Below are 25,223 nucleotides of genomic sequence, written 5' to 3' on the forward strand. Positions count from 1 at the left end.
AATAGACGCGCTGCTTCCGTCCGCTTGGCGAAAAGAAGCGCTGCCACAGCGACTCGAAGTTGGGTGTTTTTGCCTACAGCACGGATTGGATAAAAAGAATCTTTTAGAGCCAATGGAATGACGTCGTTTGGTATCCGGACCAAGATCGCGCCATTCGAGAATCAGCGCGGTCGACCGACGGACGACGTAGACGACGCGCCGAGGAAGCATGGAGAAGACCCGGCACGACGTCGATGGACATGCGCCCGCGGAAGCGCCGAGGGACATGCATGTGTTCAAGCTCCGCTGCAACGCATGCTGGGAGGTCCTCTGCGGAGCGAATGGACCCCAAGCATGCTACCGGACGTGCTGCAGCCACATCTTCTGCGTACGTGGACGACCATCGGCAGGAACATGCGCCCATGCAGCACGATGTAGGAGCGAGACGCGATGAAGCACTTCCGCGATGGCAACCTCATCTGCCCTGCTTGTGGCGAAGGTACACCCCGAATCCCATTCCCCCCTGGTCTTGACGCGACGATGGCCTGTAGACCTCAGCCAGAGGTACCTAGAGCTCTCCCTCCTCAAACCACAGCATGATGGCGAACGAATTGCACAGACAGGGAAGCGTGTGCGAAATGTACGACGCCAATGATCCCCGTGTGATGGTGCTTGATGGACGATGTCACGCTCAGCACTGTAAAGAGCGCAACGGGACCGCGGGTACGACCCCACGAATGCATATCTCATGGTAGCAACGACGTATGGTGCTGTATGTGTAGCGTCTCGAGGTGTTGCGAATGCATTGACTCCGCGTTCATTGACTTGATGCATGATGCGCTGCAAGATCATCTGGGAAGAGATGCTCGCCGATCCCGTGTCCTGCATGGGTACGTGCCCTTTACCGACGCGGCCGTGCATTGGACGAATGGTGATGCTGTTTAGCGCAAATCCAAGAAGCGATGCGCTTCCTCATGGTATTCTGTTGGTGCGTACGGGCAATGCTCATGCTCGCGACATGTAGTTCCAGCAAGCCCAAGAAAACTACCGGTACGGTTGCTATGCAGCATTCCTTCTTCAACGGCAACTGTATTGATAGACAAGTACGTGCACCAAGTCTCTCTTAGCGAAGCTCTAACGATGGGCAAGGAACGCATGCACAACGAATTGAGTCTGCAAGTCTGTACGAGCCAGATTTTTACCGATGATGCTAGTCGACGAGCACAAGGAGTACCAGCAACAACACGGGCAGCGCTACTTGCAGATGAAGAGCTACACGGAGAAGCTCGAGGAAGAAATTAACGAGCTCAAGAACAAAATGGTCGTGCTCAACAACACCGTCGAAGAGACCCGCGAGGTACAATTTGTCGTACGGACCGAACCCTAACCCTTTTCCAACTAGTCGTTCAAGGACAAGGCGCGCTTGTGCCGCAACTACGAGAAAATGGTATTGTAAACCAAATGATGTGATAGTAGGTTGGTGACGAATGTCGTTTTAGATCAAGGGTATGAAGGCGCAGCAAGAAGGCAACGGACAGCGCGTCATGACGGCACAACCCTCGGGCCGAATGCCGCTGAACGTCGCACCGTCGCCCAAGTTTGCCAAAAGCATCTCGTCAATGCAGTCGTCATCGCTTCGCCAGCACACGTTTGATCAGCCCGCAACGACACAGCATTCAGCGTTTGCAATGCAAAACGAGTCGACCTCGTCTCGCTATGCTTCCAGTAGGGTGTTGGCTGTTTGTTTCTTTGGGTATATACGATATGATACTAGATGCGATGGCGCGCCCAAGCTCGTCCTTCCGCGGCAACGCGTCGTTCGCACCTCCTCCAAGCAATGCAGGGGGCATGCTCACACGCTCCAGCAAGAGACGTTTCAACAATTGATCCACGTCGGTGATGGCCTTCTAAACTTAGTCGTGCCGGGACTGCGGCCGTAACATTTGAAATGCATCCGCTTGCTCTATCGTCGTCGCTTGTCAAGGCTACTGCACCGTTGTTTGCTCTACCGAGTTTGGCAAACGGCGATGACGACTACGATGTGGGTATTGGCCCCACGCTTACTGAGGTCCCCGTGACGTTTGACAAATCAGCCGTCGAGTCGATCATCTTTGACTCGGGCATTGTACTTCAGTTTGCACAGCACGGCGTGGAGCTCGAGGATACCCTTTTCTTGCAGCCTGATTTATGTACGCTCGACGATTGGCACCGCGAAGTCGACGAGCGTGTCCAGCCCAACGCCCTCGAGCAGCTTTCGGACCGAGAGATTGACGATCAAATCACGTCGCTCCTCACCAACATGGACCCAAAAGAGCACTACTTGAACGCTGCCGAATACTACTTGGATCATCCCAAGGAATATGCGGAATTTTTCAAGACGCCGCTGGTCGTCCAGTCGTGTCACTACCTCGGCATTGACAGCAGCGCGATTCCACACCGGTCGCTCCAATCCTTCAAGCGTCAGCCCGACAGGTATCGTTTAAAGTGCTCTCGCTTTTCAAGTGTCTTGTCTATAGCGCTGAGGCCGTGCCCGACTTGGTGCTCAAGGCTCGCTACGACGCGTACCGTCACGAGTGTCAACTGTGCATCGCCATCATCTTGCAAACGCAGCAGCTCATTGCCGCCAAGCTCCAGCACGGTCACGTGGGTCCTTTACCACCAGTAGCACAGGTCCAGAGTCGTTTTGATGCTGCGAGTGATATGCTCAGTCATTTGGTAGGCAAGGCGCAAGAAGCCCCGGACGCGACCTGTGGTTCGCATTTTATCGTCGCCAGAAGTCACTCATCGTGTCGCAGGATGAGGTGCAGCCACCACGCGTGTACGACGACGCCAAAAACCGGGAAGAGCTCCAGCGCATGGACATCATGAAGCACGCCAAGCTCCTCGAGAACGCCGAGCGATGGAAAGAGACGCAAGCCAGTATCCACAAGGCGTCGGACCGCCGCGTCGCTGCACGCGAGGTGAGGTTTGCGTTGATACATCATAGTATGGCAACAAATGCTCAGGCGGCCGAGCTCGCGTTCAAGCAAAAAGAGTTTGAAAAAGACGTCAAACTCAAGAGCTACGATGCCGTCGCCGAGCAAAAGACCCGACGGAAATTGGTATTCTAGCCTCCGTCGGTCCATCGTAGCTGCTTGACATTGCGAGTTGTAGATCCTTGACAATTTTCGCAACCATGTTGACAGTAGTGAGCCATTCGACCAAGCTCACCTGGATTGTAGACGCCAGTGCAGTTGAAACCCCACATGAAGGAAGAAGCTCGGCTCGTCAAGGAAGTATTTTTCGATGCATTATTATTGTATGTGCTCGATATGACAGTCGTGTCATGCAATAGCTGCACAACCTGGATTTGGACGAGCACTTGCGTCGGGCGGCGCGTATCAAGCAAGCACACGAGTACCGCAAGCAGCACGTGCTCGACAAATCCAACCGAAAGCTCGAGGTACCGCGTCTTGCTCATGTGGCCTGTAATGGACCGATTCCAGCGTCTACCGCCACGCCTCGGCCCGAGCAGCGCCTCGAGCGGGCCACCTCCTTCGCGCTAATCTGGACGGGCGGAATGGATATATTACAACTGCATGTAATCGACTTTGCCGGACCGGTGAAAGTGATGCGTGCCCGCAACGTCGCGAAGAATCTTTTGAATGCGATCGAGGAGGTGGCTCGACGACGTCGTCGCTTGGTGCTTGGCCGCGCGGTCCGAGACATGGACGAGCATCAGCTGGGCGTGAATGCCCTCGACCTTCTTGCGCACGTGCAGTAGCTCCTTCTCCATACCGCGCTGGTCCATGGTGCGCAGACACCGGTCGTCGTAGATTTGCACTTCGTAGCTAAAGATCACTTGGGCCCACTCGAGGAGCTGAAACTCAAACGGCGCGACCGCCGAATTCCGCGCGCGCGCGCGCCACGCCGCGACGAGCTCCGTCGCGACCTTCCGGATCTACCTCGAGTGTCAACAACAATACAATTGTAGCAACAAATCGCTGCACCGTGTCGTGGAGGTCATTGCACGAGTAGCTGCGCTGGCTGCGCGCTGGCGCGTTCTGCAAGAGCAAGAGGTGCTGCAGCTTATATATATCCGAGAGCCGAGAGAGCGGCGAGTACGTGTCACGCGCGCGCACAATCTCGACATCGGTCGCGTCGGCCATGTCGTCCCAGGACAGCACCGTCGTCGACGCCTAATGCAATACTAATAGTCAGCGTCCGTCGCTGCCAAGGAGCGTTGTACCGACAACCGGTCGACGTATGGAATATCGTCGTCGTCGTCGTCGTCGAGGTACCGGATCGCCATGTCTTCGTCCTCGTCCAGCGACGGCAGCCGGGAGAGACCCTCGGTGGCGCTCGTCGGTCGCAGTGCCGGGTACGATGTCTTGCGCGGGGCCGCCTCGAGCGATGCACTGCGCGGGCGCGGGGCTAACGCAAGCATCGAGAGACGCCCCGGCAGGCGGACGCGGTGTGCAAACATACTACTACTGATACAACGGCAAAGTGAGAGTGTGAGCCAGTCGGCGGCAGGTATAGGTCATGCACGACGGCCGATGCCAATTGGCGAGAAACCAGCAGGCGTCGCAGGTCGTGTGTTCTGTGGCTACTTGGTATTTGGCGCCAGATGACTCTGCGGACGAAGCTAGTCGAATGGCAACCTTCCGCGGCTACTACAGCACTGTGCCTGCCCCTCGGCGCCTGCAGGATCGAGAAGGTTGCTGGCAAAGGGTTGCACGTTCTCCGCTGCGACGGTCCGGGCTTCTCATGGTCGACAATCCCACCTATCGTGTGCGCCAAAGTCACTGCGGCGCTGGTCAACAAGGATCTCGACCCGAATGCCAACCAAAGACTACTGCATGTTGCGAGGTTGTCGCGAGCCAAGAGGAATTTTACAGTGATCCCCTTTATTGCGCGTTTTTATCGACGACTGTAGTTCCTTTACTAGACAAACTAGATGACGGTGTTGTTGAGCGTTCAGACATCCAAGGAAATGAGAGCCTCTCTCAGCGAGACGGGTGGCAACCCGTTGCTGTCAGCAGAACACTGCGAATGTTTAAGGGAAAATGTATCATCAGCACGCTCGGGTCGTTCAGAAATGCAGCGGAAATACTCAGTTAAAGAATGGAATGTGTTTGTCGTATCATAATCCGAAGATTCAAACGACGCGCATGAAGTTTCTCATCATAGTATTCTAGACACTAGCGGAATACATATACAATAGACGATTGCGCTCAGACATCCAAGGAAATGAGAGCCTCTCTCAGCAGAACGGGTGGCAACCCGGTGCTGTCAGCAGAACACTGCGAATGTTTAAGGGAAAATGTATCATCATAGCGCACACACAAATATACAAATGCAAACCGATAAAAAACGTGGAGGGTACGTACCATGGTGGCGAGCCGTGTTGAGAAACACCGATAAGCTTCTTACGTCAAGGGTGTCGTGGAGAACACGACATGAGTGATCCCCGTTGGGTTAACCCGCTGGCTGTCGCACGACGTCGACGTTGCCAGGGGCCAATTGCATAACTGTGGTATGACGATCAGACTTCCTTCATCAGCACGTGCTCCAGCACCGAAGTGCCATCTCCGCAGCGTCCAAAAGAAGCGGTCTGCCGTTATGGCCGGCACTTGCTGCCCTACGGTCCGGGGAATTTCCCCAAGCGTTCGCTTGCCATCGGCAAGCGGCTTGACTTCGCAATTCTAAATCGTGTTCTGAGCTCCAACGTTCAACGCGCTCAAACGCGCGGTCGAATCCCACCATTCATTTCACCCGTCAAAAGCCGGATTCCACTTTTCCTACAAAAACCAAGTTCGAAGCTCTTTTTGGTTTAAGAAACCAAATCGACACTTTGACGCTACCGGTTTTGCGCCCAACGATTGGCTGCTGGAATAGATCGCGACCTCTTGGCGATTGCATGCCATGGAATTTTCGAGAAATCCGATCTTGAGGAGGCGCGATGGGTGGCCACGACGACGACCGTTGCCGACGGTTGGCTGTCGCGTTCAAGTATTTGCATCCGCCCTGCGGGCGTTGCAGCAACGTACTTCCGCCATGGGACGCGCCGCCGCTGTCGTAACCAGTAGAGGAATCGGAGAGGCTCTACGAGACCAAACGGTCGATGGCCCTCATGCAGAGGACGAGGCTGCCCATCAACGCATACCTGCATGTGTGCTTGCATAATACAGGATCGCAAGACGGAGCACACGCACATCGTAACTGAGGCATCGACGGGGTGTAGACAGTCTTTGAGCAAAAGCTGCTGCATCATGGCATTGAAGCGGGTGTCGGTGATGCGGCGTCCAGCTAGAGTCCATAGTACATGCCAGTGTCGCGTGTGTGAACCAAGGCACACGTTCTAATGGTATTGCTGATTGCTGCACAGAGTCGTCCATAGAGTAGTTTCACATTGTATTCCCGTGCCGCGGCTCGTCTAATACGATAATACGGAGAGGCGATTAGACCCACGCGTACTTTTCGTTGCCGATCCATTCGAGCGCCACTTCGGTCGCGTCCGGCAACGTTTGCACGAGCAGCGACGCTAGCGAGTCGTCGCGCGCCTTGTTGTACGCGCGGAGCTCTGTCGGGAGCTCTGCGTTCCACACAACAATCGACTTGAGCTGCCACGCGGCCGCTTCTTTGGCCGCAAGCGACAAGAAGGCCCATGCGTTCTCGGCCTGGACGTTCCAATGCAGCAAGACGAGTTGGTCGTCGCGAAAGTTGTGTGTCCACAGCACGGCGTCGGTGACCTTGCCGTTGGCGCCGACCTTGTAGCCGCCGAGCAACGACGGAAGCGACGACAAGTGCTTGAGCGTGTGGCCGTAAAAGTGGCTTCGCGCCGCGAACCACTCGATGCAGCTCGCGGTCACGACAAAGGCGCACTGCCCGGGCCGGAGCGACGCATCCAGTAGGCGCTGCGACCCTTGGGCTGCGTGCACGAGCGCGGATGGCGAGTCGATCGAGTAGAGGACGGCCGAGGCTGGTGACGCTGCTGGTGGCACGATCGCGGCCACCGGGATCGTTGCCTCGTCCGACCGATGCACGCGCCAGCCCTTTGTCGCATAGTACGTCGGGCCAATGTCCGAGTAGAGGTTCGAGAGCACAAAGCTTGTCGATGCGGCGCGCAGCTGCGCCACGACCAGCGCGAGCATGGTCGTCGCATACCCCTTCTTGCGGTGCGCCACGGGCGTGTAGACCGACCCGATGCTAAAGCCATCGACGTAGACCTTGGGCGAGGCGGAGGCGGGGTAGACGACGCTCGGGCGGCGAAAGACTTCGACATACGCGAGGATGTCGCGCGTGTCGGGGTCGGCCGCCGGCACGAGCACGTAGCCCGTGAGTGTCTCCTTGGCGAACGCCGTGTCGCGCAGCCGGGCCTCGCGCTCGAGGTACTGCGCGAGGCTCAGGTGCGGCGCGCCCCACGAGCTGTACGTGTGCACGTCCGCTTCGTACAGTTGGTCCGCCGTCGCGACCTTGAGCACGAGGTTCGCCATCTTGTTGTGAGGATCTTGACCGAACAACGATGATGGCCATGGTATTTCTTTTTCAGCCAATCCGAACGCGTCAAGTGGCAGAACGCGATGCCATTCGCTGAAATCTCTCACGTGAAATAGTGTGTTGTTGCTGCGCTATCGACATCCTGCACGCCGAGCCCGCATGGAATCTTTTGCCGCGCGCACAGAGGCAGCTACATATGCCTCGCGTATACATACATGCCCGAACTTCACGGTGACCGCGCCGTGCGTGTGTTTGCGATGCACCCGGTCATGAAGGTACCACATGAAATAGTGTGCGAAACGGTATCTTGCGCTCGATGGCCAGCTCGAGCGCGGTCGCAGCGTACATCGCGGTAGGCCCAGCACGACCTCGCCGCTCCTGCCACCTCATGTGGTAGGCCACAGAGGTCCAAGACGAGGTGAAGCGCTTCTTCTCTAAGCTCTTTGCGTCCACGCAGCTACCGCCCAACCCATACCCGATGCTCCTCGACCACTTTCGTCGCCTCGAGCCGTCGCCAGCCATCATGTCGACGCAGGAAGGACCGACGACGCATGTGCCAACGACCTCGAGCAGCCTTTCCTTCGCATCACCGGCGTCCAGCGGACAGTTTATCGCTCGTGCACACATGGCCGCGGTACGAGTCGTCCTCCTCGGTCTCTCGGCCATGGTCCTCGCTACAGCGCCTCGATGTCGAAGCGCTCGGGCGCATCTACGCCGCGCTCAACGCGTCGCGCCTCGTCACACTGTACAAGACGACGACGACCGACGACGCCTACACGACGACTCTCTTTGTCGTGCTCGTCGGCCGCTCGGTCTTTGCGGGGCCGCTGCCGACCATGCGCGCGCCACTCGAGCTGCAGCAGGTGCGCAATGGCACTGAAGCGCCGCCTCGGATCTCACCTTCTTCTAGCACATCGTCGTCCAAGGCGAAAAACTCGAGAAGGTCATCGCGATCTTTGTGGCCTGTCTCGCCAAAGACGTGGCAATGACCACCGCCGAGAACGTAGTGCTACGCTCTCAAATCCCATCCACGACATTGTAGGCTCTCACACGCGGTGTCGTCGTCACGATCCCTGCGTACAAGTCGTCGGACCGGGCCACCGAGAAGGCCTGGACCCACGAGAGGGTGAGCGCGTCGCGCAGCGCCTTTCGGAGCGCTGTCAAGGCCGCTGTCATCGCCAAAGCGCGCATCTACATGTGCGTTTACGCGCCGCCGACCGAGAACGTACGCGGCGACCGAGCAAACGCAGAGCGATACTACTGGGTGTAGGAGCACTGCATCTGGCGCATCACCAAGGAGTACATTCTGCACCATGACGCGACCACCACCGTCCACTCCTTTTGTGACGATGCGAGCCTCGTGCTCGCAAAAGGTGCACCAGGACGCTAGCGATGGCTTGTTGACGTCGGAGTAGGCGTCTTCTTCGACCCGGACGCGCTGCGCTTGTACGTGGCACGGCTCTGTACTGCGTGTCCCGAGCGCCTGCAACCAGATCGCATTTTACAAGCCTACGCCTCCCATGATGTCTTCGAGTGCTTTCAGGAGCTCTTGCTGCATGTGCTGCGGACGCCAGAGGCGCCGCCCCCACCTCTCCTCGAGAGCATTCTCGCGGTCACGAGCCAGCCGCTGCTGGTAACGCTCTCTCACATCGCCGAGTCGGTGCGACGCATCTTGGAGGTTGGCATGACAAAATAGGATGTGTGGACTGTACATAGTACGCGTAGGTTCTGGACCTGACCAACGACGTACAGCTCGTTGCTCCGATGCTACGTGAGATTGCTGTGAGCGTCTGTCGAGATTTTTTGGCGAGCGAGATAGCGAGGCGGTGTTGTAGGTGGACGGTCTCGCAGGAGCCGAGAGCTCCTTCTTGCCGCCGCTGCAGTCGTTTCTCACAGAGCACGTACTGCCGACCGTCGTTCATCTGCCCGACGTGCATGATGGAGAGTACGGAAGTGCGTATCCGCGCTGGCACAGCAGCTTGTACACCCTCCTCGGGCTCGTCGACGGCGTTGTGGCGAGCTTGGCGCGGTACAATGACGTGGCAGCACGACAGGTGAGAACACTATTTATGGTAGAGACATTGCGCTGTCGGAACGTGGTGTCGCCGCGCTGGACCATTTGAAGATGCTGCATACATCAAGTCTGCCTGCGGCCACTGAAAAGGCGGCGACGACGTCATTTTTTGGGATAAAAAAGAAAAAGGCTGCGAGCGCGCCGGCCCCGCGCACACCGGGTCCACCATTCGCATCGCCCATCGACGCGCTGTGCGTCGACGTTGTCGCCGAGAGCGAGATCGCGCTCGGGCAAGGGCGCTACCCGCGGGCCATCGCGACACCCGTCACGCAGCTGCAATACGTGGTGCGAGCGTGTATCAAGTTGATACAATATCAAATGTGTGGTAGGTCGACACGCGATTGGACGCAGCGCTGGAGACCGCACTTGTGCCCATCATGTACGAGCAAGCGTTGGCGCCAAGAAGAATCTATCCAACGCTCGTCCAGCGTCTTGGCGCCAAAGGCGCGTTCTTTGTTTTGTTCCAAGCTACAGTACAATCCAGATACCTCGGCCAAGCACGCGATTCTGACGTCGCTCTTGCCTAGGGCCCCGAGCTGCCCACGGCCATGCCTCTGTTCCGCCCTGCGTCACAGCTATCGACTGACAACCCAATGGCAGTGCAGTATATCGACGACCCGGCGCCGATGGCAGGCACTCGCCACGCGCTGGCACTGGCGCCGGCACTCGTCGCCGCCACGTGGGCGTGGCTCGCGACGGCGCCGTCGTTTCTCGGTGTGGAGGACACGGTCCCGTCGACACTTTTTTCTCTAAGTGTACGTGGCTGCTTTGAGTCGAGTATTCCTAGCGCTTCTTGTAGTCGAGAGCTGCGCTACAGGCCGACGCGACGTGGCTGGTACGTACTATCAACGTATCAACTTGATAGTTATGTCGGCGGTGCAGTGGTCGCACGGACACGTGGTCGCGTTCATGGAGCACATTGTGGTCGAGACCGTCGAGCGCAGCACCGCAGCGTCGACCAAAGCCATCGAACGCTTTAGCGACGCGGTGCTGCAGGACGTCTTGCGCCTCGTGGCGCGTTCTGGTGCGTCCATCTGATATGTTAGGATAAGAACTGAGCGCGGATTTAGATGTCCTCGTTGTCGCTCTGGCCATTGGCGACAACAAGGTCCTCGGGCCCAAGGACCTTCAGAGCCAGCGCGATCTCACGCGGCACTGGATCGAAAAAGCGGTGCGCGCGCTCGACCGCATCGCGCTCTCGCTCCTCGTCGACGCGCGCGTTGTCAGCAAAGCATACCTCTTGCACGTGGCCGAAGCGTCGGCATCGCTGCAAGCCTACACGACGCAGCCGCTGGGATTGTCGCAGGTCTTCACCACCGTGGTAGCTCCCAAGTCGAGCCTTCTGGATCGCTCACACGCCGTAGGCGGGTGCTCACCAAGTGCTCGGATCGACCCTTCGAAGGTCCGAGCCATCGACTGCACCGAGCCGCCTCGAGACGTGGACCGCCATGTACGCTGCAAGTGTCGAGACGGCACCTGTGATGGCCGATTGCATCCGTCGATGTCTCTGCTCGTCGGTGGTGACGCTTGCGACCGCGGTGGGTCACCGATCTGGTTGATGACGCTGAGTGCGTCGTAGGTGCGCCGGCTCGAGGCGCTCCTTGCTATCGCAGTCTACCGCACGGGCGACGCCTTGCTGCACTTGCGCCAATACTCAAGTGCATGGCTCAATGAGGATGTCGCCTCGGTCCTTCGCGCGCCTTACCTCGCTGCGTACGTGCAGCCGTGGGCCTCCGCGTACGATGGCCTCGTCACGGCGCTGCAAGCCAACGAGATGCATGACGACGTCGTGTCACGACTGCAGAGGCTGCGCGGCGTGCTCTTGTTTGTGTCGCTGCAGTGGCAGAGTGCGGTGGACGGTGCGATCGCCGAGGCGACCGCGCGCAGCGCATCCAACGCGAAATGTGCCAGTGGGTAGCGCCGGTATCTATCAATCAATCAATCAATCTATCTATCTATCTATCTATCTATCTATCTATATATCTATCTATCTATCTATATATCTATCTATCTATCTATCTATCTATCTATCTATCTATCTATCTATCTATCTATCTATCTATCTATCTATCTATCTATCTATCTATCTATCTATCTATCTATCTATCTATCAACCACGGGACATCCAGTACTGTCGCCATTATCGTCAGCTCAATCGCATCGTCACCGTGCCTGGCCGACGCTGCACCAATACTTGCCGGTCGTGAAGTCGACTCTGTCGTTGCGTCGGGCGTTGAGCGAACGGTGCAAGCGAACGCCACGCATGTGTCTAAAATGCAAACACCCACTTTGCTAACACATTACACGCAGGACAGGACATGCTAGATCTTATAACGCGGCCACGTCGGCGACAAGGTCGACGGCGTGAATCTCCCAGCTGTCAAGGTACCAGCACGAGATGGTGGCGGTCAGCGCACAGGATGCGCCACGGGGGACACCGAGTTCCTGAAGACGTTTGAAGAAATGGCCCGAGAGCGCGGCCTTGGCCGCCGCCACGTCGCGCACACGGATGGTCGCTTTGACGTGAGCACGATCTTGTGCTGCGCGAGGACCGTCTCGGTATGCGCAATGACTTGGTCCTGGACAATGAACGCGTCGCAGAGCAGATCGAGGGCGTGGGGCACACACGTCAAGCAGCGGCGAAGGCAGTTGTGCTTGAGCCCGTGCTTGGTCGAGAAGAGGCCGACGTGCCAGCTCGCTTTGCCGTCCAAGCAGCGCACGAGGTACTCGATCGCGATGAGGCGCGGCAGTGCCCACTTGTCGGCGGCGCTCGACGACTGCAGCTGCGCGTAGAGCTGAGCGGTCGCAGGGTGCGTGTGCGAAACCCCGCGACGCATCCGTGCATCGATCGTCGAGAAGAGGAAGTTTTGAAAGTTGGCCATCGGGACTTGGTCGGCTTCAATCGACATAGCGTGGTCGTGCAGCTCAAAGAGAGGCGTCTGTGCTGCTTCCAAGATGAGCTTGATCTCGTCCATTTCAAAGTCCAGGGCTGCGTTAAAGTCGGCGTCCAGCGCCGCGTCCGAAAGACGAATGGGCGCGAACTCGAGCGTGGTGCCAAGGGCTTCGTTGAACGACGACATGACCATGTGACTGGGCGGTGGCAAAGCACAATGAAGAATGACCACCGAGTCGGCAGGTGACGGTGACCCGTCCCAGCGACGGTGACCCGTCCCAGCGACGTCGCGGCAAGCGCCTTTTAGTACGCCACTTGGATCCTTGCATCTCCGCCACAATAAGCAATGGCAATCTTGAGTATCTTATTGTGCCTGTCTCTGTCAAGTACATTTCGTTGTAAAGTTGCCTCGTTTTCAGTGGACGCCAAAAAAGATGGGGGTTTTGTCTTGAAATGGACGTGATTCCGTGGTAAGTCAAGTTGAAGGGACGGAGCCATCTCGGTGGCCAATCAAATGCCGCGATTTGCCCCGTAATCTGTAGCCCTTTTAGCGCGCGCGCCAGCGGCCACGACGCCGCACCCATTCACTTACGGTATATTTGATCGAGTGCACTGTTCTCACAGAGATTGCGAGAGAGATGATGACATACAATTTTGAATCTTTCTGGACGCAGTAGTCTGACCGACACCCAGTATGCAACGCCCAGTATGTAGAGATGGCCCACCTCACACCCGTCTCAGACGTGTACCAACACACTCCACTAGACAATGGATTGAAAAGCAACATGCAAGCTATGACAGCGGCGCGTCACGCGTCTACTTGAGCACGACGAGCTCGGACGCCATGTCGCCCACAATCTGCACTGACTCGAGAGTGCCGAGGCCGACGAGCGACGGCGCAAACGTCAAGAAGAGGCGCTTCACGAGCACGTTGGGTACGCCTTTGACCGTGCTGTAGAGGTTGTAGCCCGCATCTTTGCCGACGCGGAGCTGGAACTCCTTGCCTACGTCAGCATCCTGAGACTTTCCAACTTACTTGTTGTAGATTTCTACCCCGGAGCATCGAGAACGCGACGAGAAAGACGCCTTGGCCAATCGCGCGCGTCGAAAACTCATACGTCGTGTTGCGCTCGATGGCCGAGAGCTCTTTGCTACGACCACGTTTCGAAAATATCTACTTGATAGCTTGATACCGCGGGTTGTTCTTCTTCTCAAACATGATCCACTCGGCGAGAAGCGGCTCCTTGGGGTGCAGGCGCAGCGCGTCGTCGTGCGCGCGCAAGTCGACGTTGAGCTTGAGCACGAGCGCGTTCCGGTTCGAGTTTTTGTGCACGAGAAGGCAAAACATCGGCTCGATCTGCTGGCACACCACGTACACTATCCGGACAGTTGATACAGGATTGATACTTCGATACCATGAACCTTTGGGGTCCACCGCCGCGTCGCCCTGCGTGTCGGCGAGGTGCAGCTCGAGGGCCTTGAGCCCGTCCGCGGAAACAAGCGGGCCCAAGGCCTCGTAGTGGGCCGCGTCGAACGAGCGCTGTAGATGCGCTTCCACCGCGCTGAGCTCGGCGGCGTGGCGCAGAAGCAGCGTGCGCGCCGGCCGCACAAACGACCTATCGCACGAATGATATCCCCGTGGTATAGTGCAATATAGAGCACGGTACCCAAAGAAGCGGCGGTAGTCCATCTGCAGCACCATCGTCACGTGGCACGCGTTCTTCTCGGTGGGACGGATGACATACCCTTGCAGGATGCAGTCGACGCGACGATGCCGCGACGTCGCGGGCATGTCGCTCACGGGCGCAGGAACGGTCACGATGACAATGGTGCCGTCCGTTTCCAGTCTACACACATACCGACATTCCAACCAATGAAGTATTAAAAAAGACAGCGCGCACCGCCAGCTCTTGAGGCTAAAGAGCTCTTCGTACGGGCAGCCCCAAAACGTCCGGTACAGGCGGTGTTCGACCCAGACGTGATTTGACTCGCGGCGGAGAATGGCCCCGTGCACCAGGAACGGGTTGGCGGTCGCCGCCAGCGCCGAGCCCGGGTGCGCCGTGAGGACGTCAAAGACGGCGCGTGCTGGGAAGGAGAGCGTCGTCGTGCGCTTGAGCGACATGAACCCGTCAATCGTCTTTTCAAACAGACTCTCGAGCGGCGACGCGGCGTGCAGAAGCGTCCAGCCCGGGCCCGACGAGAGCACCTTGAGCTCTAGCGACCAGTTTAGGCACTCTACTGGCGGCGACAGTGTACCGTGCATGGCAGCGTGGACGTCCTTGGCGGCCGGGAGTCCAAGAAACGTGTTGAGCACATGCAACTGCGTCAACGTCCGCTTCGCCGCCGGTCCAGCCGACGACGGGTTCAAGAGCATGTCGATGGCCGCGACGATGAAGCCTGGATAATGCAGTGGATAAGTGGCTGGTTCCCATCGTAAAAGTATTTGGTGTTGGATGATGTGTGTACCTTCCAAACCCACTTTGCGACGGAGTAGGAAGCCATCCGAGAGACTGCGCGTCTGCTGGCAGTAGAGCTTGGGCGGCAGTCGTTGCTGCAGCGCCGACGACGGGTGCATCGCATAGAGCGTCTCGGCGAGCGCATGGAACTCGCGGTACCGGCGCTCGACGCTGAATTCGGGACCGTTGGGCCACAGCGTCGTCACGATCACGTACGCTGCGTAGCCCTCGGCCGTGACGAGCACTTTCACGAGGCGCGCCTGGATCAACGACGCCCACTCGGTGACCGACGACCGCGGCGACTTGGCTGCCGACGTCATGCTCGGACGAGATACTGCGATGGGCGGGACCGGCGGCAAGACCTCGTGCAGCTTGAAGCCCGTGTCGGCGCGCGAGAGCAGCGGCCCCGAGCAGTCGTGGTCGCCGAGGTCATCGAGGTGTACGAGCCGCTTGCACGACTTGCACAAGATGCTGTCGGGCGCCGACTCGGTCGTTGCGATACCTGTCATCATAGTTACTACGGTAGCCTTTCGGGCGTGACCCTAATTTTAGTGCGGGGTAGGGTTCACGCGTCAACGTACCGTCTTGGCTAGCGACGTTCCCTGGGCCAACCCCACATACTTCAAGGAATATATGTTATTGCCAGCTCCTCCTCTAATCTTCCCGGCGTCCTCGGCCTGCGGTGACGTAGCAACATGTTGATCAACACAAAAAGACGCGTGCGTTTAACTTGTAAAAACATACGAGTATGCCAAGGTACATGGAGGACATAGCGTCTACTTGAGCTCGCGCATCTTCTCTTCGAGCGTCGCCGCCCACGAGTCGTAGTTGTCGAGGATGGAGCGCGACTGCTCCGAGACTTCGTCGCCAACCACGGGCGGAAACGGTGGCGCAACGACGGCCTACATGGGGATTCAGGCGCGTTCATATGTGTGCGGGCAGACGCACCGGGGGCATCTCGTTGACGGTCGGAAGCACCGCCGCCGCGTCGACGAGCGCCGCCACGGGCAGATCGAGCTGCGGCGACGTCTGTCGACGCAACTGCCGCGCGATCGACGTTGGCGGTGACACGTCCGGGGATGTCGAATCGGGTGCCGGTGTCGGCAACAACGTCGTGTTGCGCCGCGCTGGGCTCCGCGTCGACATGCCAAGGTCCGGCTTGAACGTGCAGCCCTGCCACCGGATATGTCAGTTGTCCTCGCGTGTCGGTGGTACCTTGGCTTCGTTAACTTCCTTGAGCCGCTGGCGCTCCTCCAGAATGTGCTTCTTATCGTTCGAGAGGCGGTCCCAGACCGGCTCGGTCGGTGGCTCCTTGAGCTCGATCGACACTTGCGGGTGGAACGTGCACTCTTCCATCTCTCGCTTCAACCGTTCTTGCTCGGCGAGGCTCAGCTGCTCCAATTTCTTGAGGCCTTCGTCATGGAGGCGCTAATATATGCCACGTCGACCACGCGTTCCTTTTCATAACAAAAGGGACCTCGAAAATGCTGCCGTGGCGCTCGGGGATCGACACGAGCGACGACTCGATGGACGGTTTGAACGGAAACGATTCTTGCTCAAGCTTCTTGCGCTCGCGGTCGGCTTGCTGCTGCACAAGGTACTCCTTGTCAAAGAGGCGTTCGTGGAAGGGCTTGTCGTCTGCGAGTGCTTTGGACGACTTGGTCTCGATGATTTTGGGCCGGAACGTCGCTTCCTTGAGCTTGCGCTCGTCCTGCTCTTTCCGCAGCGCCTCGAGACGGTCTTCCTTCTTGCGCTCGCTTTCTTGCATCCGGTCCAGAAAGCTCTTTTCGTCGGCTTTGACCTCGGTCCCCGACTTGGTGCGCTGGACGGCCGGGCGAAACGTGCACTCGGCCATCTCGAGCTGCTTCTTCTTGGCTTCTTTTTCCAGTCGCTTGAGACGCTCGCGCTCCGCGTCGTACAGCGGTCGGCTCTTGGCCGGCGATTTGCCCTTGAGTTTCTTAATCTTGGGCTGGAAAGTGCACTCTTCGGCCGTCTTGGCTTCCATCTCGAGCTGTTTTTGCTTGCGCCGCGCCGCGAGCTCCAAGTGCTGCGCGTACAGCTCTTCGTGGCGCCTCGTCGGCTTGCCGTCGACGCTTCTCGGACTCAATATCGTCGTTCTCGTGTCGTCGCTGTCGTCTTTGCGCGCTTTGCGGAGACGGAGTTTGAGCGAGAGGCGCCGGGATTTCTTGGAGATTTCCGGCTTGAACGAGTACTCGGCCTGGGCCGACTGCTTCTGGGCTTCCTTGCGACGCGCGAGCTCCTTTGCTTGGTCGTGCAGCATGTTGAACCGGTCCTTGTCCGACCCGTTCGAGGTGACCGACGACGGTCCGCTCGACGCAATCGCGTCCGACGAGGTGAGTTTGATGTGGGGTTTGGTCGTGTTGGGCTTGAAAGTGCACTCCTCCGGCGCTTGTGTCGAGAGCTCGTCGCGCTTGTGCTTGAGCTCCATCGCTTTCGTGTACAGGCGCGCCGACAGCGCGTCCTTCTGCGTCGGCGACATGGACTTTCGTTTGAGATGCGCAAACGAGCTCGGCGCGGCCTTGGCTCCCTTGGCGTGTGCGATTGGCGGCGTCGCCATGGCGAGCGGCGATGGCGGCGGGATCATGGACGGCTTGTCGGGCTTGGACACGGACGGGATCTTGGTCGGCGAGTTGAGGAGCGTCTTGATCTCGTCGACCATGGCCGAGACCTTGGACGACGCCGGCTCGGGCGCATCGATCGTTTCGATCTTGAGCTCGCCGAGGCCCTCGACCACGGCCGCGATCTCGGACTTGGTGCTCGTCGGCGCAACGGCCGCGTCCTTGGCCTTGTCCATCTCCATGGCCACCGCGTCCATGGGCGCGATCTGCTCCGTGGACGTCGGCGACTCGAGACCTGCCGGCGCGTCGGCCATGGCGGCGACGTCCAGGGCGGCGACGTCCAGGGCGGGCGGCAGCTTGGCGGGCAGCGGCGCGATCGCGACGTCGTCCATGCGCCTGCGTATTTTGCCAAGTGAACACGGCCATGCTTGGCGCCGTATCCGGACACATCCGGATACGAACAACAGAAGAATACGCTGGAAACGCTCGCGTGCATAAAAATATCAGGAAGTGACTTGCGAATTGTATGGAGCTCGGACACTTTTGCGACGACGGTACCGAAAAAGAATAAAAATACGACAAGGTTGCGCGCCTTTTTAGCTCGCGTAACCGACGGTTTTGAAAAACGAACCAATCAGCGCACGATTACGACGATGGTCGATCCTCGAGACCCGTCGTCGTCGCCACAACGACGGCCAAACGACTCTCAAACGACTGCGACGACGGTACCGGCGACGGCACCGGTGGTTGCGCTGGACCGTAGCACCCGTGCTACGATTGGTGGCTTCTCGAAACTTGAAGGCGCCGTCTCTGGCCACTCACTACTCGACCGCTTCAAGCACTTGATGGTGGCGGTCGACGGTCCGAGGCGCGCCAGACGAATGGTGCGGGATGCTATACGTCTGATTTGTTTGTGCACGGGCGCTGGGTTTGATCCGCGTGCCGGCTGGAACCGAGCAAAGGCATTGCGACCTGGCGCTTGGGACGAAGGGGATGGGTAGGTGACTGGCCTCAATCTTGGCGACGAAGTTGGCGACCGTGCTAGGTACCGTACTGTACAGTAGTAGTATCTGACAGCAGCGGGTGTGTGGCCGAGTGACTGCAGATGTAGGTCTGCAACGTGGGCTGCGTTGCGACGGTACAGTGCAGACGTCATCTGCGGTGACAGAAAACGCGCGTAAAAAATGGACAAGCTTCGGTGCTGGCATGCGTGAACCGTGCACAGCTTCATCTCTACAAGGTTTTATCTCGATCTCTCGCGGCCACTCGTACAACGCGTCAAACAGTACTTCGTGATATCGCTGGACCGACGACACACTGTAGTAGTTGGTCGGCATGATGACATCGTGACGTGACGCCATTATGCGCATTTTGCTTCGGTTAGCGTCGTGAACGAGTGTGAAATGTGATCAGAGGGCGGTACTTAACTTGACGCAGTCGTGCATCAGTTTGGCGCTGTTCATGCCAGCCGCACGGCTTTTGCAGGCTTGTATCAGCGCGCCCACCCGGTTTCGCATCGCATTCGCCGTCGTGCAAGGTCACTTTTTAAAACGCATTTTTTTACTCTCTATTTGTAATAGATGTATACTACCGTATATTAACAAAGGTGGAACTATGCATTTAAATGGCAACTAGGGCTGCTTGGACTTTCGCAGCGACCACCTGGAGTCACATGGAAGCGTTCGAAAGATGAGTACACACGCTGCCACGTGCCAGATTGCCTTTGCCTTTCCCGTTCAGATTTGAATTTGAGAGCATGCCGTCGCTTGTCATCCGCCTTGTATTAGCGCTGGCCCTCCTATGCGCGACCGTCGCTGGCCATGTCCAAGCCGACGTCCGTTCGCGCAAGGTGCCTCTGCGCGGCGTGAACCTCGGCGGCTGGCTCGTGGCGGAAAACTGGATGACACAGGACGCGTCGATTTGGAACCACGTACCGAGTCACGAGTGCGAGCACGGCGAGTACCATGCGATGAAGGCGCTCGGGCACAAGGGCCAAGCTGCTTTTGATCGCCACCGCAGCACGTTCATCACCCAAGCCGACGTTGAAGCCGTCGCCGCCGCCAAGTTCAATACCGTCCGCGTGCCCGTCGGGTACTGGATCCAAGGCTGCGATCACATCACGAACGGCACGCTCAAAAAGCAGGTGCAACATCTCTTTTCAAACATGAGTTGCGTCTCAACATCATCCAGTGCGAGGTGTATGCCAAAGGCGGTCTTGCGTACCTCGATGTGCTCGTCAAGGAGTGGGCGCTCAAGCACAACGTGGCGGTGCTTCTGAGCCTCCACGGCGCGCCCGGTTCGCAGAACGGCAAGGACCACAGCGGCGTCGTCGACGGTATGCAGTGGGGCGACGACGCGACGGTGGCTGCCACCAAGACGTTTGCCCACTTTCTCGTCGACCGGTACGCGCACGAGCCTGCGTTCCTCGGACTGGGTTTGCTCAACGAACCGTCCGCGGACGTCGACCTCAAAGTGCTCAAGCACTATTACAACGACATGTACCACGAGCTCCGCGCCAAGACCGACTGCATCCTCGTCATGATGCCGCAGCTCCAGCTGCAGCTCACGGGCCAGCTCGAGGACCTCGACAAGTCGATGCAAAACGTCTGGGTCGAGTGGCACCCGTACCTTATTTGGGGCTACGAAGACTACGACGAAGACAACCTTCTGCACAAGCACGGCGTCGACGACCTCACCAAGCGCATCGCGTCCTGGAAGGGCCATCCGCTGCTCTTTGGCGAGTGGAGCTTTGTGACGGCCAACGGCACCTTCAAGAAACTCGACGCGTTCCAGCCGTTCATGCACAAAATGCTCAGCACGATGAACGCCGCCGGCGCGGGCTGGACGTACTGGACGTGGAAGGTGGCGGGCGACGACACCATGTACGGCGGCCAGAACCGCTGGAGCATGCGCCAAATGCTGCACCGGTTGCCGCACGCGACGACGAACGACACACCGTCCGACCAGAACGCAGCCGCGCTCTCGTTCAGAAGCGGCGCCAACGTGACGGTGGCCACATCGATGCTGGCAACCGACGAGAACTGGGTTGCTTTCTTTGGCCCGCCGCCGGTCGAGCGCTGGACGTACGATACGACTACGCAGCAGCTCCGGTCGTCGGTCTCCGGTCTCTGCCTCGACGCCTCGTACGGCACCACGTCGGCCTACGCGGCTCTCGATATCAAGGGCTACCCGTGCCAGCGCATCAACTACAACCAAAAGTGGATTTTCCGCAACCACCAGCTCGTGTACCGCCCCAACAGCAAGTGCTTATCGGCGTCGACTACGACATCGCTGACGCTCGTTGACTGCGACGCCTCGTCGCCCGACCAGACGCTCCATATTATCACCGACGGTAGCAAGAACGACAGCACGAACGGCAGCAGCAGTGGTAGCCAGGACGGCAGCAGCAGCGGTAGCCAAGACGACGAGACCGTGCGCATCTTTCTCAACTCGACCGGTGCCCGCCTCGTGCTGTACCGCAACGAGACGGTCCAGTTTCGCGCGCGCAAGTACCCGTACGATGGCGGCGTGTGGCTGCTGCGCACGGTTGACGGGCTGCTGCAGCACCACGCGTCGGGCCTTTGCCTCCAGAGCGACGACGACACCAAGCGTATTGCGCTCGCCGCGTGCGACGACAACGACATGAGCATGCAGTGGGCCTACGACGAGAAGACGCTGCGGCTCATGCACGGTGACCGGGCCTACTGCTTGGACGCCCGGCGGCCGATGCAGCCGACGATCGCCAAGTGCTCGCGCGCTACTTCCCAGCGCTTTTCACTGCAGCAAACAGACCAGTAGAAACAGTCTACGTTGTCGTCCTTGTGACTAATAACTTAAATCCATCCCGTGGCCGTGGTCATGGAATTTTGATGCCAACGAGACTCTTAACGTGTCTGCGGTCAGTCCTCATGCAATACCCCTGTCCTTCATCAAGTCTTGTTCACGTAAATGCAGTATAATGCGACAGTCTATGAACAAGAGTTGATTTAGGACACTATGATGTACGTCTCGCCGTAGAGCATAGTAAGGTACTTGTCATGCTGCGCGGGACACATCGCGCTCCTGCCATCAATTGAGCACCGTCGCAGCGGAAATATCCAGTCGCGCGGGACGTTAAAGTGCCACGCATCGGCGCAGTACTTGCACGTCCACCAGCAGCCCGACGTGACGGGCCCGAGCATCTCGACCGTCCCGTTCACAAAGGCGTTGGCCGACGGCAATAGCAGCGCCCCGACCGTACCATTAGCGGTGGAAAAGGAGCTGTTGGCCGGCTGCTGCGACGGCAAGAACTCAAAGACGTCCGTGTACAGCCCCGTGTGCTTGTCGACAAACCGTCCTGGAAGATACCAGTACGGGCCGTCCCGGTACAGCGGACTGTCGCGAAGGAAGAGCTCGTAGCGCGGCAAGAGCGTCGAGAGATTTGTGTGCCGCAGCTCGTTCATCGAGGCTTGCGTCAAGCCAATGTCGGCGTCGACGTCGTGGGGAATGATGTCGCCGCCGCGGACTGCGCCGAGGAGCGTGCCGCTGTCGAGCCAGTACTCGATACCGTGGTGCTCCAACGCCCGAGTGATTTCGAGCAGCATGGTTCGAATGCGGGCGCGGCGCTCTGAGACGGGGTAGCACTCGGTCTTGTTGACGTAATCTTCGACCAAGTGGCCCATGTTGTGCACGGCGCAGTCGACCTTGCCTTCGGGGTCTGTCGGGTACACGTTGCCATGCTGGTCGGTGACGAGAGGCACGGGCGTAGGCGACGTCGTCGGTGGCGGCGTCGGGGCGTCCGTGACCGGCTCTGGTGTCGATGTCATCGTTGTTGTCGGAAGCTCCGTGGTCGGCTCGGGTGTCGGGGCATCACTGGCCGCCTTAGGCGTGGGCTCTGGCGTGGGCTCGGGTGTCGGAAGCGCCGTGGTCGGTGCCAGCGTCGGCGCTTCAGTCGTTGCGACCGGAGTCACTGTCGGCGTCACTGTCGTTGGCTGGACCGTGGTTTCGACTGCAATCGTCGGAAGCGGCGCTGACGGCGCTGAAAACACCTCGTCGATCTCGAGCTCTTCCGTCGGAATCAAGGGCGACAGCATCTCGGGCTCCGTGACGAGCTCTGTGTTTTGGCCCGACGACCCTGATGCGAGCTGACGCTGCTCGATTGTGCCCGTGCCCAGGACGTAGCCGACCTGGAAGCTGCTCAAGTTGGCGACGGCGACCAAGACGAGACATAGGAGCAAGCGCAGACTTGCACGTCCCGAGTTGGCCACGCCGAGCTCCGTGATGCGATGTCCCGTGGTCATGATGGAAAATGTACACTGAGCCGAGGCCAACAATTTAGTACCAGCTATCAGTGTAGCTATCATAGTCCTTGGCCCAGCGCTCACGAAGCACACCCAAGCACCCAGCTATCACCCGCGATCGTATACTACGAGCTACACCTCGCACCCACGACACTTGGTCCATGCAGTAGCGAGTGCTGTAGCATGTGCGAACCTTGACCCCGCGATCGCGGCGCTCGGATGCCGTGCGGCAAGAGTCGTCATTTTACTGGTTCGATGCCACCGCATTGAACGCATCGTCGTGGAGGAATGCGCCATTGAGGCGGTCGGCGCTTCATCGTGAGGCGCCATGCATGATTTTCAGTGCATCGTATCCTTTGTCTGTGCGCTACCAATGGGCTTTCATACGTGTACGCACCCTTCTATCTCGTTAGGGAGAGGGACGGAGAACTAAGTCGCGTCGGTTGCCGTGTTAAAACACCTATTCTTTACACACACTTTGGGTTGCTTTAATGGCCAGTCGAATTGTGTGTAACTATCCAAGGCTGAAGGTACGCATGGTGAACGGACATGTCTACACCAGTACGAAGAACGTTTCAATGGCTTCTACAGTAGTACAACTATGATAGCAAGACCTGATAGCAGACTCATCGCTGACACATGTGTTGAGGTGTGCAAGTTGAGACACTAGAATTGCAAGAGTCGCGCCCGTGATTGGGAAGGGCGTTTCGAGCTCTTGAAGACCGACCCGATTCGATGTCATCAGACGCGCCACAAGTCTCTGAACGACGGCGTAGCAGGTGCAAAATCAAGTGACCCTGTAGCGACAACGACATTCCGCTTGCACCCAGCATGCTCCATTCATCAGGATTGAAATATTCTGCGATCAGCTTGCACTTTCTGCGCATCATTCGCCGACGTGATTGCTATCAGTAGTGTGCACTGGTTTGAGCTTGTTGAACGAGCGCCACTGGACGATTGATATGTGGTGGGTCCCTGATGACCAACCCATCGCCCCCACAATATTACCTGCAAGCTGAGCGAAACGCCAGTGTCATCTGCAATATTAAGAAACATTGCAGCGGGACCTTCTGGTGGCTATCAGTGTGATGGAAAATGCAATTAGGGTCCTCGCCTCAGACTAGACTAAAAATGTTGCAACCACACATAAAATTAGGCGTTGTGCTGGCATTCATAAATTCCCTCCCTCCGTATGAAGGCGAGCCAGAAGCAACCGGTACTACTCGCGGCCACGAGTTGGCCGAGCGCGGTCGTGCTATTCTGGGTCGCTATCGTCGCCGTGGTCAACTTGGGCAGCATTCGGCTCTCAGCGGATCGCCAACACCCGACGACGTCGCCAAGCCAGGTTTCACAGTCGCGACCAATGACGATAGACGATACCGCAACGGCGAGGTTGTCACTGGCCTCGGCGACGCATTCCGTCGATGATGCGATCGAAGATGACCCGGTCACGGTGATGCCGACGCCTGCGCCGACGTTGATGCCAAGTCCCGCACCGGTGGTTTCCGACAGCAATGGCAACGTGTACCCAATCGACCCCAGCGGCAAGGTCGCGTGCGCAGTGCTCAACATGAACCACTTGGTCGAAGAGTACGTCGACAAGACCGAGTGCTACAGCGTTGCAGAGCGCCGCGCCCGCATCCGAATGCTGCTACTCGAGGCTGCTCGGGCGCTCGAGTACCAAAAGATCGAGTACTGGCTCGACAGCAGCTCTCTCGCCGGCGCTGTTCGCGAGCGCGATGTAAGCCCAGACGACGTCGACGCCGCCATTGGTCTCACGCAAGCGTCCATGGACCAGCTGCGTCATTCACGCTTGATCACATTGCACCCGCGCTACGCACTCTTCCTCAAGGACAGCCCCCACTACCGTGACGGGCCATTCCCGTACCCGTCGGGCCGCTTTGTCGACACGCAAACAGGGTTGTACACGAACATTTTCGAGTTTTTCCCGTCGCGGCAACCGGCCAGCGCCCCGATCTCGATCGCGACCGGCACTCTCGGCGCCGAGCTAATGCCCCTGACCAAAGGAAATGTGACCGAGATGCTTGGGCCCGTGGTGTCGCCGCGCACATCGGCGTGCAAGTACTGCGCCGACGGTGGCCACTTTAACGTGCTGACCGACTGGGTCTTTCCGCTGCAGCCGTGTTCCATTGACGGCACTGACGTGGTTTGCCCCGCGCGCTCGGATAAGTACCTTACCCTTATGTACGGCGACATGTACATGGACGAATAGTAAAATAGTGATAGTTGTTGTTGAAGTGGGTCGTCTATTACAATAGATAAAACTATGCTAAATAAAATTGTCGGACTTTCTTCGTTGTGTGTACTCGGTTGAGGGACTTGATTTAGGCAGGCGGAGGCAGGAGCGCTATCCGCGGAACGAGGTGACGTCGCGGCCACTCATGTTGGGCGAGGAGCCGGAGAAGTCGACGAAGAGCAGGCTGCGCGGGCTCTTGTACGAGGCTGTGGTGCAAGTGCAGT

General features: G+C 58.3%; 11 protein-coding genes across 11 annotated transcripts; 5 read left to right on the plus strand and 6 right to left on the minus strand.

The window, feature by feature from the left end:
- Positions 1-208: 208 nt before the first annotated feature.
- Positions 209-3,524, plus strand: SPRG_01349 (hypothetical protein; the record flags this gene model as incomplete). Its single annotated transcript, XM_012339569.1, has 20 exons — positions 209-367; positions 418-478; positions 531-543; positions 685-751; positions 827-869; positions 925-956; positions 1,004-1,029; positions 1,107-1,162; positions 1,194-1,336; positions 1,382-1,426; positions 1,479-1,627; positions 1,993-2,451; positions 2,496-2,649; positions 2,699-2,731; positions 2,775-2,939; positions 2,985-3,080; positions 3,133-3,156; positions 3,201-3,254; positions 3,314-3,421; positions 3,465-3,524. 20 exons carry the CDS (start codon positions 209-211, stop codon positions 3,522-3,524), a joined length of 1,947 nt encoding a protein of 648 aa, XP_012194959.1.
- Positions 3,525-3,526: 2 nt separating this feature from the next.
- On the minus strand, positions 3,527-4,489 carry SPRG_01350 (hypothetical protein). The gene is made up of 3 exons (XM_012339570.1): positions 4,208-4,489; positions 3,969-4,157; positions 3,527-3,919 (listed from the first exon to the last, which is right to left on the minus strand). Exons 1-3 carry the CDS (start codon positions 4,442-4,444, stop codon positions 3,548-3,550), a joined length of 798 nt encoding a protein of 265 aa, XP_012194960.1. The 5' UTR covers positions 4,445-4,489; the 3' UTR covers positions 3,527-3,547.
- A 1,827-nt stretch (positions 4,490-6,316) lies between these two features.
- SPRG_01351 (hypothetical protein) lies at positions 6,317-7,472 on the minus strand. The gene has a single exon (XM_012339571.1). The coding sequence runs from the start codon at positions 7,455-7,457 to the stop codon at positions 6,423-6,425; it is 1,035 nt and encodes a 344-aa protein (XP_012194961.1). The 5' UTR covers positions 7,458-7,472; the 3' UTR covers positions 6,317-6,422.
- Positions 7,473-7,759: 287 nt separating this feature from the next.
- SPRG_01352 (hypothetical protein) lies at positions 7,760-11,501 on the plus strand. The gene is made up of 17 exons (XM_012339572.1): positions 7,760-7,813; positions 7,859-8,095; positions 8,142-8,324; positions 8,372-8,464; positions 8,504-8,686; positions 8,732-8,834; positions 8,877-9,139; positions 9,187-9,243; positions 9,297-9,490; positions 9,538-9,820; positions 9,865-10,008; positions 10,063-10,290; positions 10,335-10,370; positions 10,418-10,559; positions 10,606-10,856; positions 10,900-11,073; positions 11,115-11,501. The coding sequence occupies exons 1-17, from the start codon at positions 7,778-7,780 to the stop codon at positions 11,451-11,453; spliced, it is 2,946 nt and encodes a 981-aa protein (XP_012194962.1). The 5' UTR covers positions 7,760-7,777; the 3' UTR covers positions 11,454-11,501.
- A 362-nt stretch (positions 11,502-11,863) lies between these two features.
- Positions 11,864-12,621, minus strand: SPRG_01353 (hypothetical protein; the record flags this gene model as incomplete). The annotated part of the gene is made up of 2 exons (XM_012339573.1): positions 11,864-12,016; positions 12,067-12,621. 2 exons carry the CDS (start codon positions 12,619-12,621, stop codon positions 11,864-11,866), a joined length of 708 nt encoding a protein of 235 aa, XP_012194963.1.
- Positions 12,622-13,172: 551 nt separating this feature from the next.
- Positions 13,173-15,417, minus strand: SPRG_01354 (hypothetical protein). Its single transcript, XM_012339574.1, has 8 exons — positions 14,895-15,417; positions 14,685-14,825; positions 14,330-14,642; positions 14,096-14,275; positions 13,851-14,044; positions 13,622-13,805; positions 13,482-13,579; positions 13,173-13,432 (listed from the first exon to the last, which is right to left on the minus strand). Exons 1-8 carry the CDS (start codon positions 15,394-15,396, stop codon positions 13,245-13,247), a joined length of 1,800 nt encoding a protein of 599 aa, XP_012194964.1. The 5' UTR covers positions 15,397-15,417; the 3' UTR covers positions 13,173-13,244.
- Positions 15,418-15,580: 163 nt separating this feature from the next.
- Positions 15,581-17,873, minus strand: SPRG_01355 (hypothetical protein). The gene is made up of 4 exons (XM_012339575.1): positions 16,362-17,873; positions 16,100-16,312; positions 15,833-16,057; positions 15,581-15,786 (listed from the first exon to the last, which is right to left on the minus strand). Exons 1-4 carry the CDS (start codon positions 17,853-17,855, stop codon positions 15,661-15,663), a joined length of 2,058 nt encoding a protein of 685 aa, XP_012194965.1. The 5' UTR covers positions 17,856-17,873; the 3' UTR covers positions 15,581-15,660.
- Positions 17,874-18,095: 222 nt separating this feature from the next.
- Positions 18,096-18,772, plus strand: SPRG_01356 (hypothetical protein). The gene is made up of 2 exons (XM_012339576.1): positions 18,096-18,508; positions 18,575-18,772. The coding sequence occupies exon 1, from the start codon at positions 18,117-18,119 to the stop codon at positions 18,462-18,464; it is 348 nt and encodes a 115-aa protein (XP_012194966.1). The 5' UTR covers positions 18,096-18,116; the 3' UTR covers positions 18,465-18,508; positions 18,575-18,772.
- Positions 18,773-19,219: 447 nt separating this feature from the next.
- Positions 19,220-21,340, plus strand: SPRG_01357 (hypothetical protein; the record flags this gene model as incomplete). Its single annotated transcript, XM_012339577.1, has 2 exons — positions 19,220-19,606; positions 19,654-21,340. 2 exons carry the CDS (start codon positions 19,220-19,222, stop codon positions 21,259-21,261), a joined length of 1,995 nt encoding a protein of 664 aa, XP_012194967.1. The 3' UTR covers positions 21,262-21,340.
- A 109-nt stretch (positions 21,341-21,449) lies between these two features.
- Positions 21,450-22,742, minus strand: SPRG_01358 (hypothetical protein; the record flags this gene model as incomplete). Its single annotated transcript, XM_012339578.1, has 1 exon — positions 21,450-22,742. One exon carries the CDS (start codon positions 22,740-22,742, stop codon positions 21,450-21,452), a length of 1,293 nt encoding a protein of 430 aa, XP_012194968.1.
- A 1,456-nt stretch (positions 22,743-24,198) lies between these two features.
- Positions 24,199-24,975, plus strand: SPRG_01359 (hypothetical protein; the record flags this gene model as incomplete). Its single annotated transcript, XM_012339579.1, has 1 exon — positions 24,199-24,975. The coding sequence occupies one exon, from the start codon at positions 24,199-24,201 to the stop codon at positions 24,973-24,975; it is 777 nt and encodes a 258-aa protein (XP_012194969.1).
- Positions 24,976-25,223: the final 248 nt, after the last annotated feature.

The sequence above is a fragment of the Saprolegnia parasitica genome (assembly GCF_000151545.1).
Source record: "Saprolegnia parasitica CBS 223.65 unplaced genomic scaffold supercont2.3, whole genome shotgun sequence".
Taxonomy (NCBI): domain Eukaryota; phylum Oomycota; class Saprolegniomycetes; order Saprolegniales; family Saprolegniaceae; genus Saprolegnia; species Saprolegnia parasitica.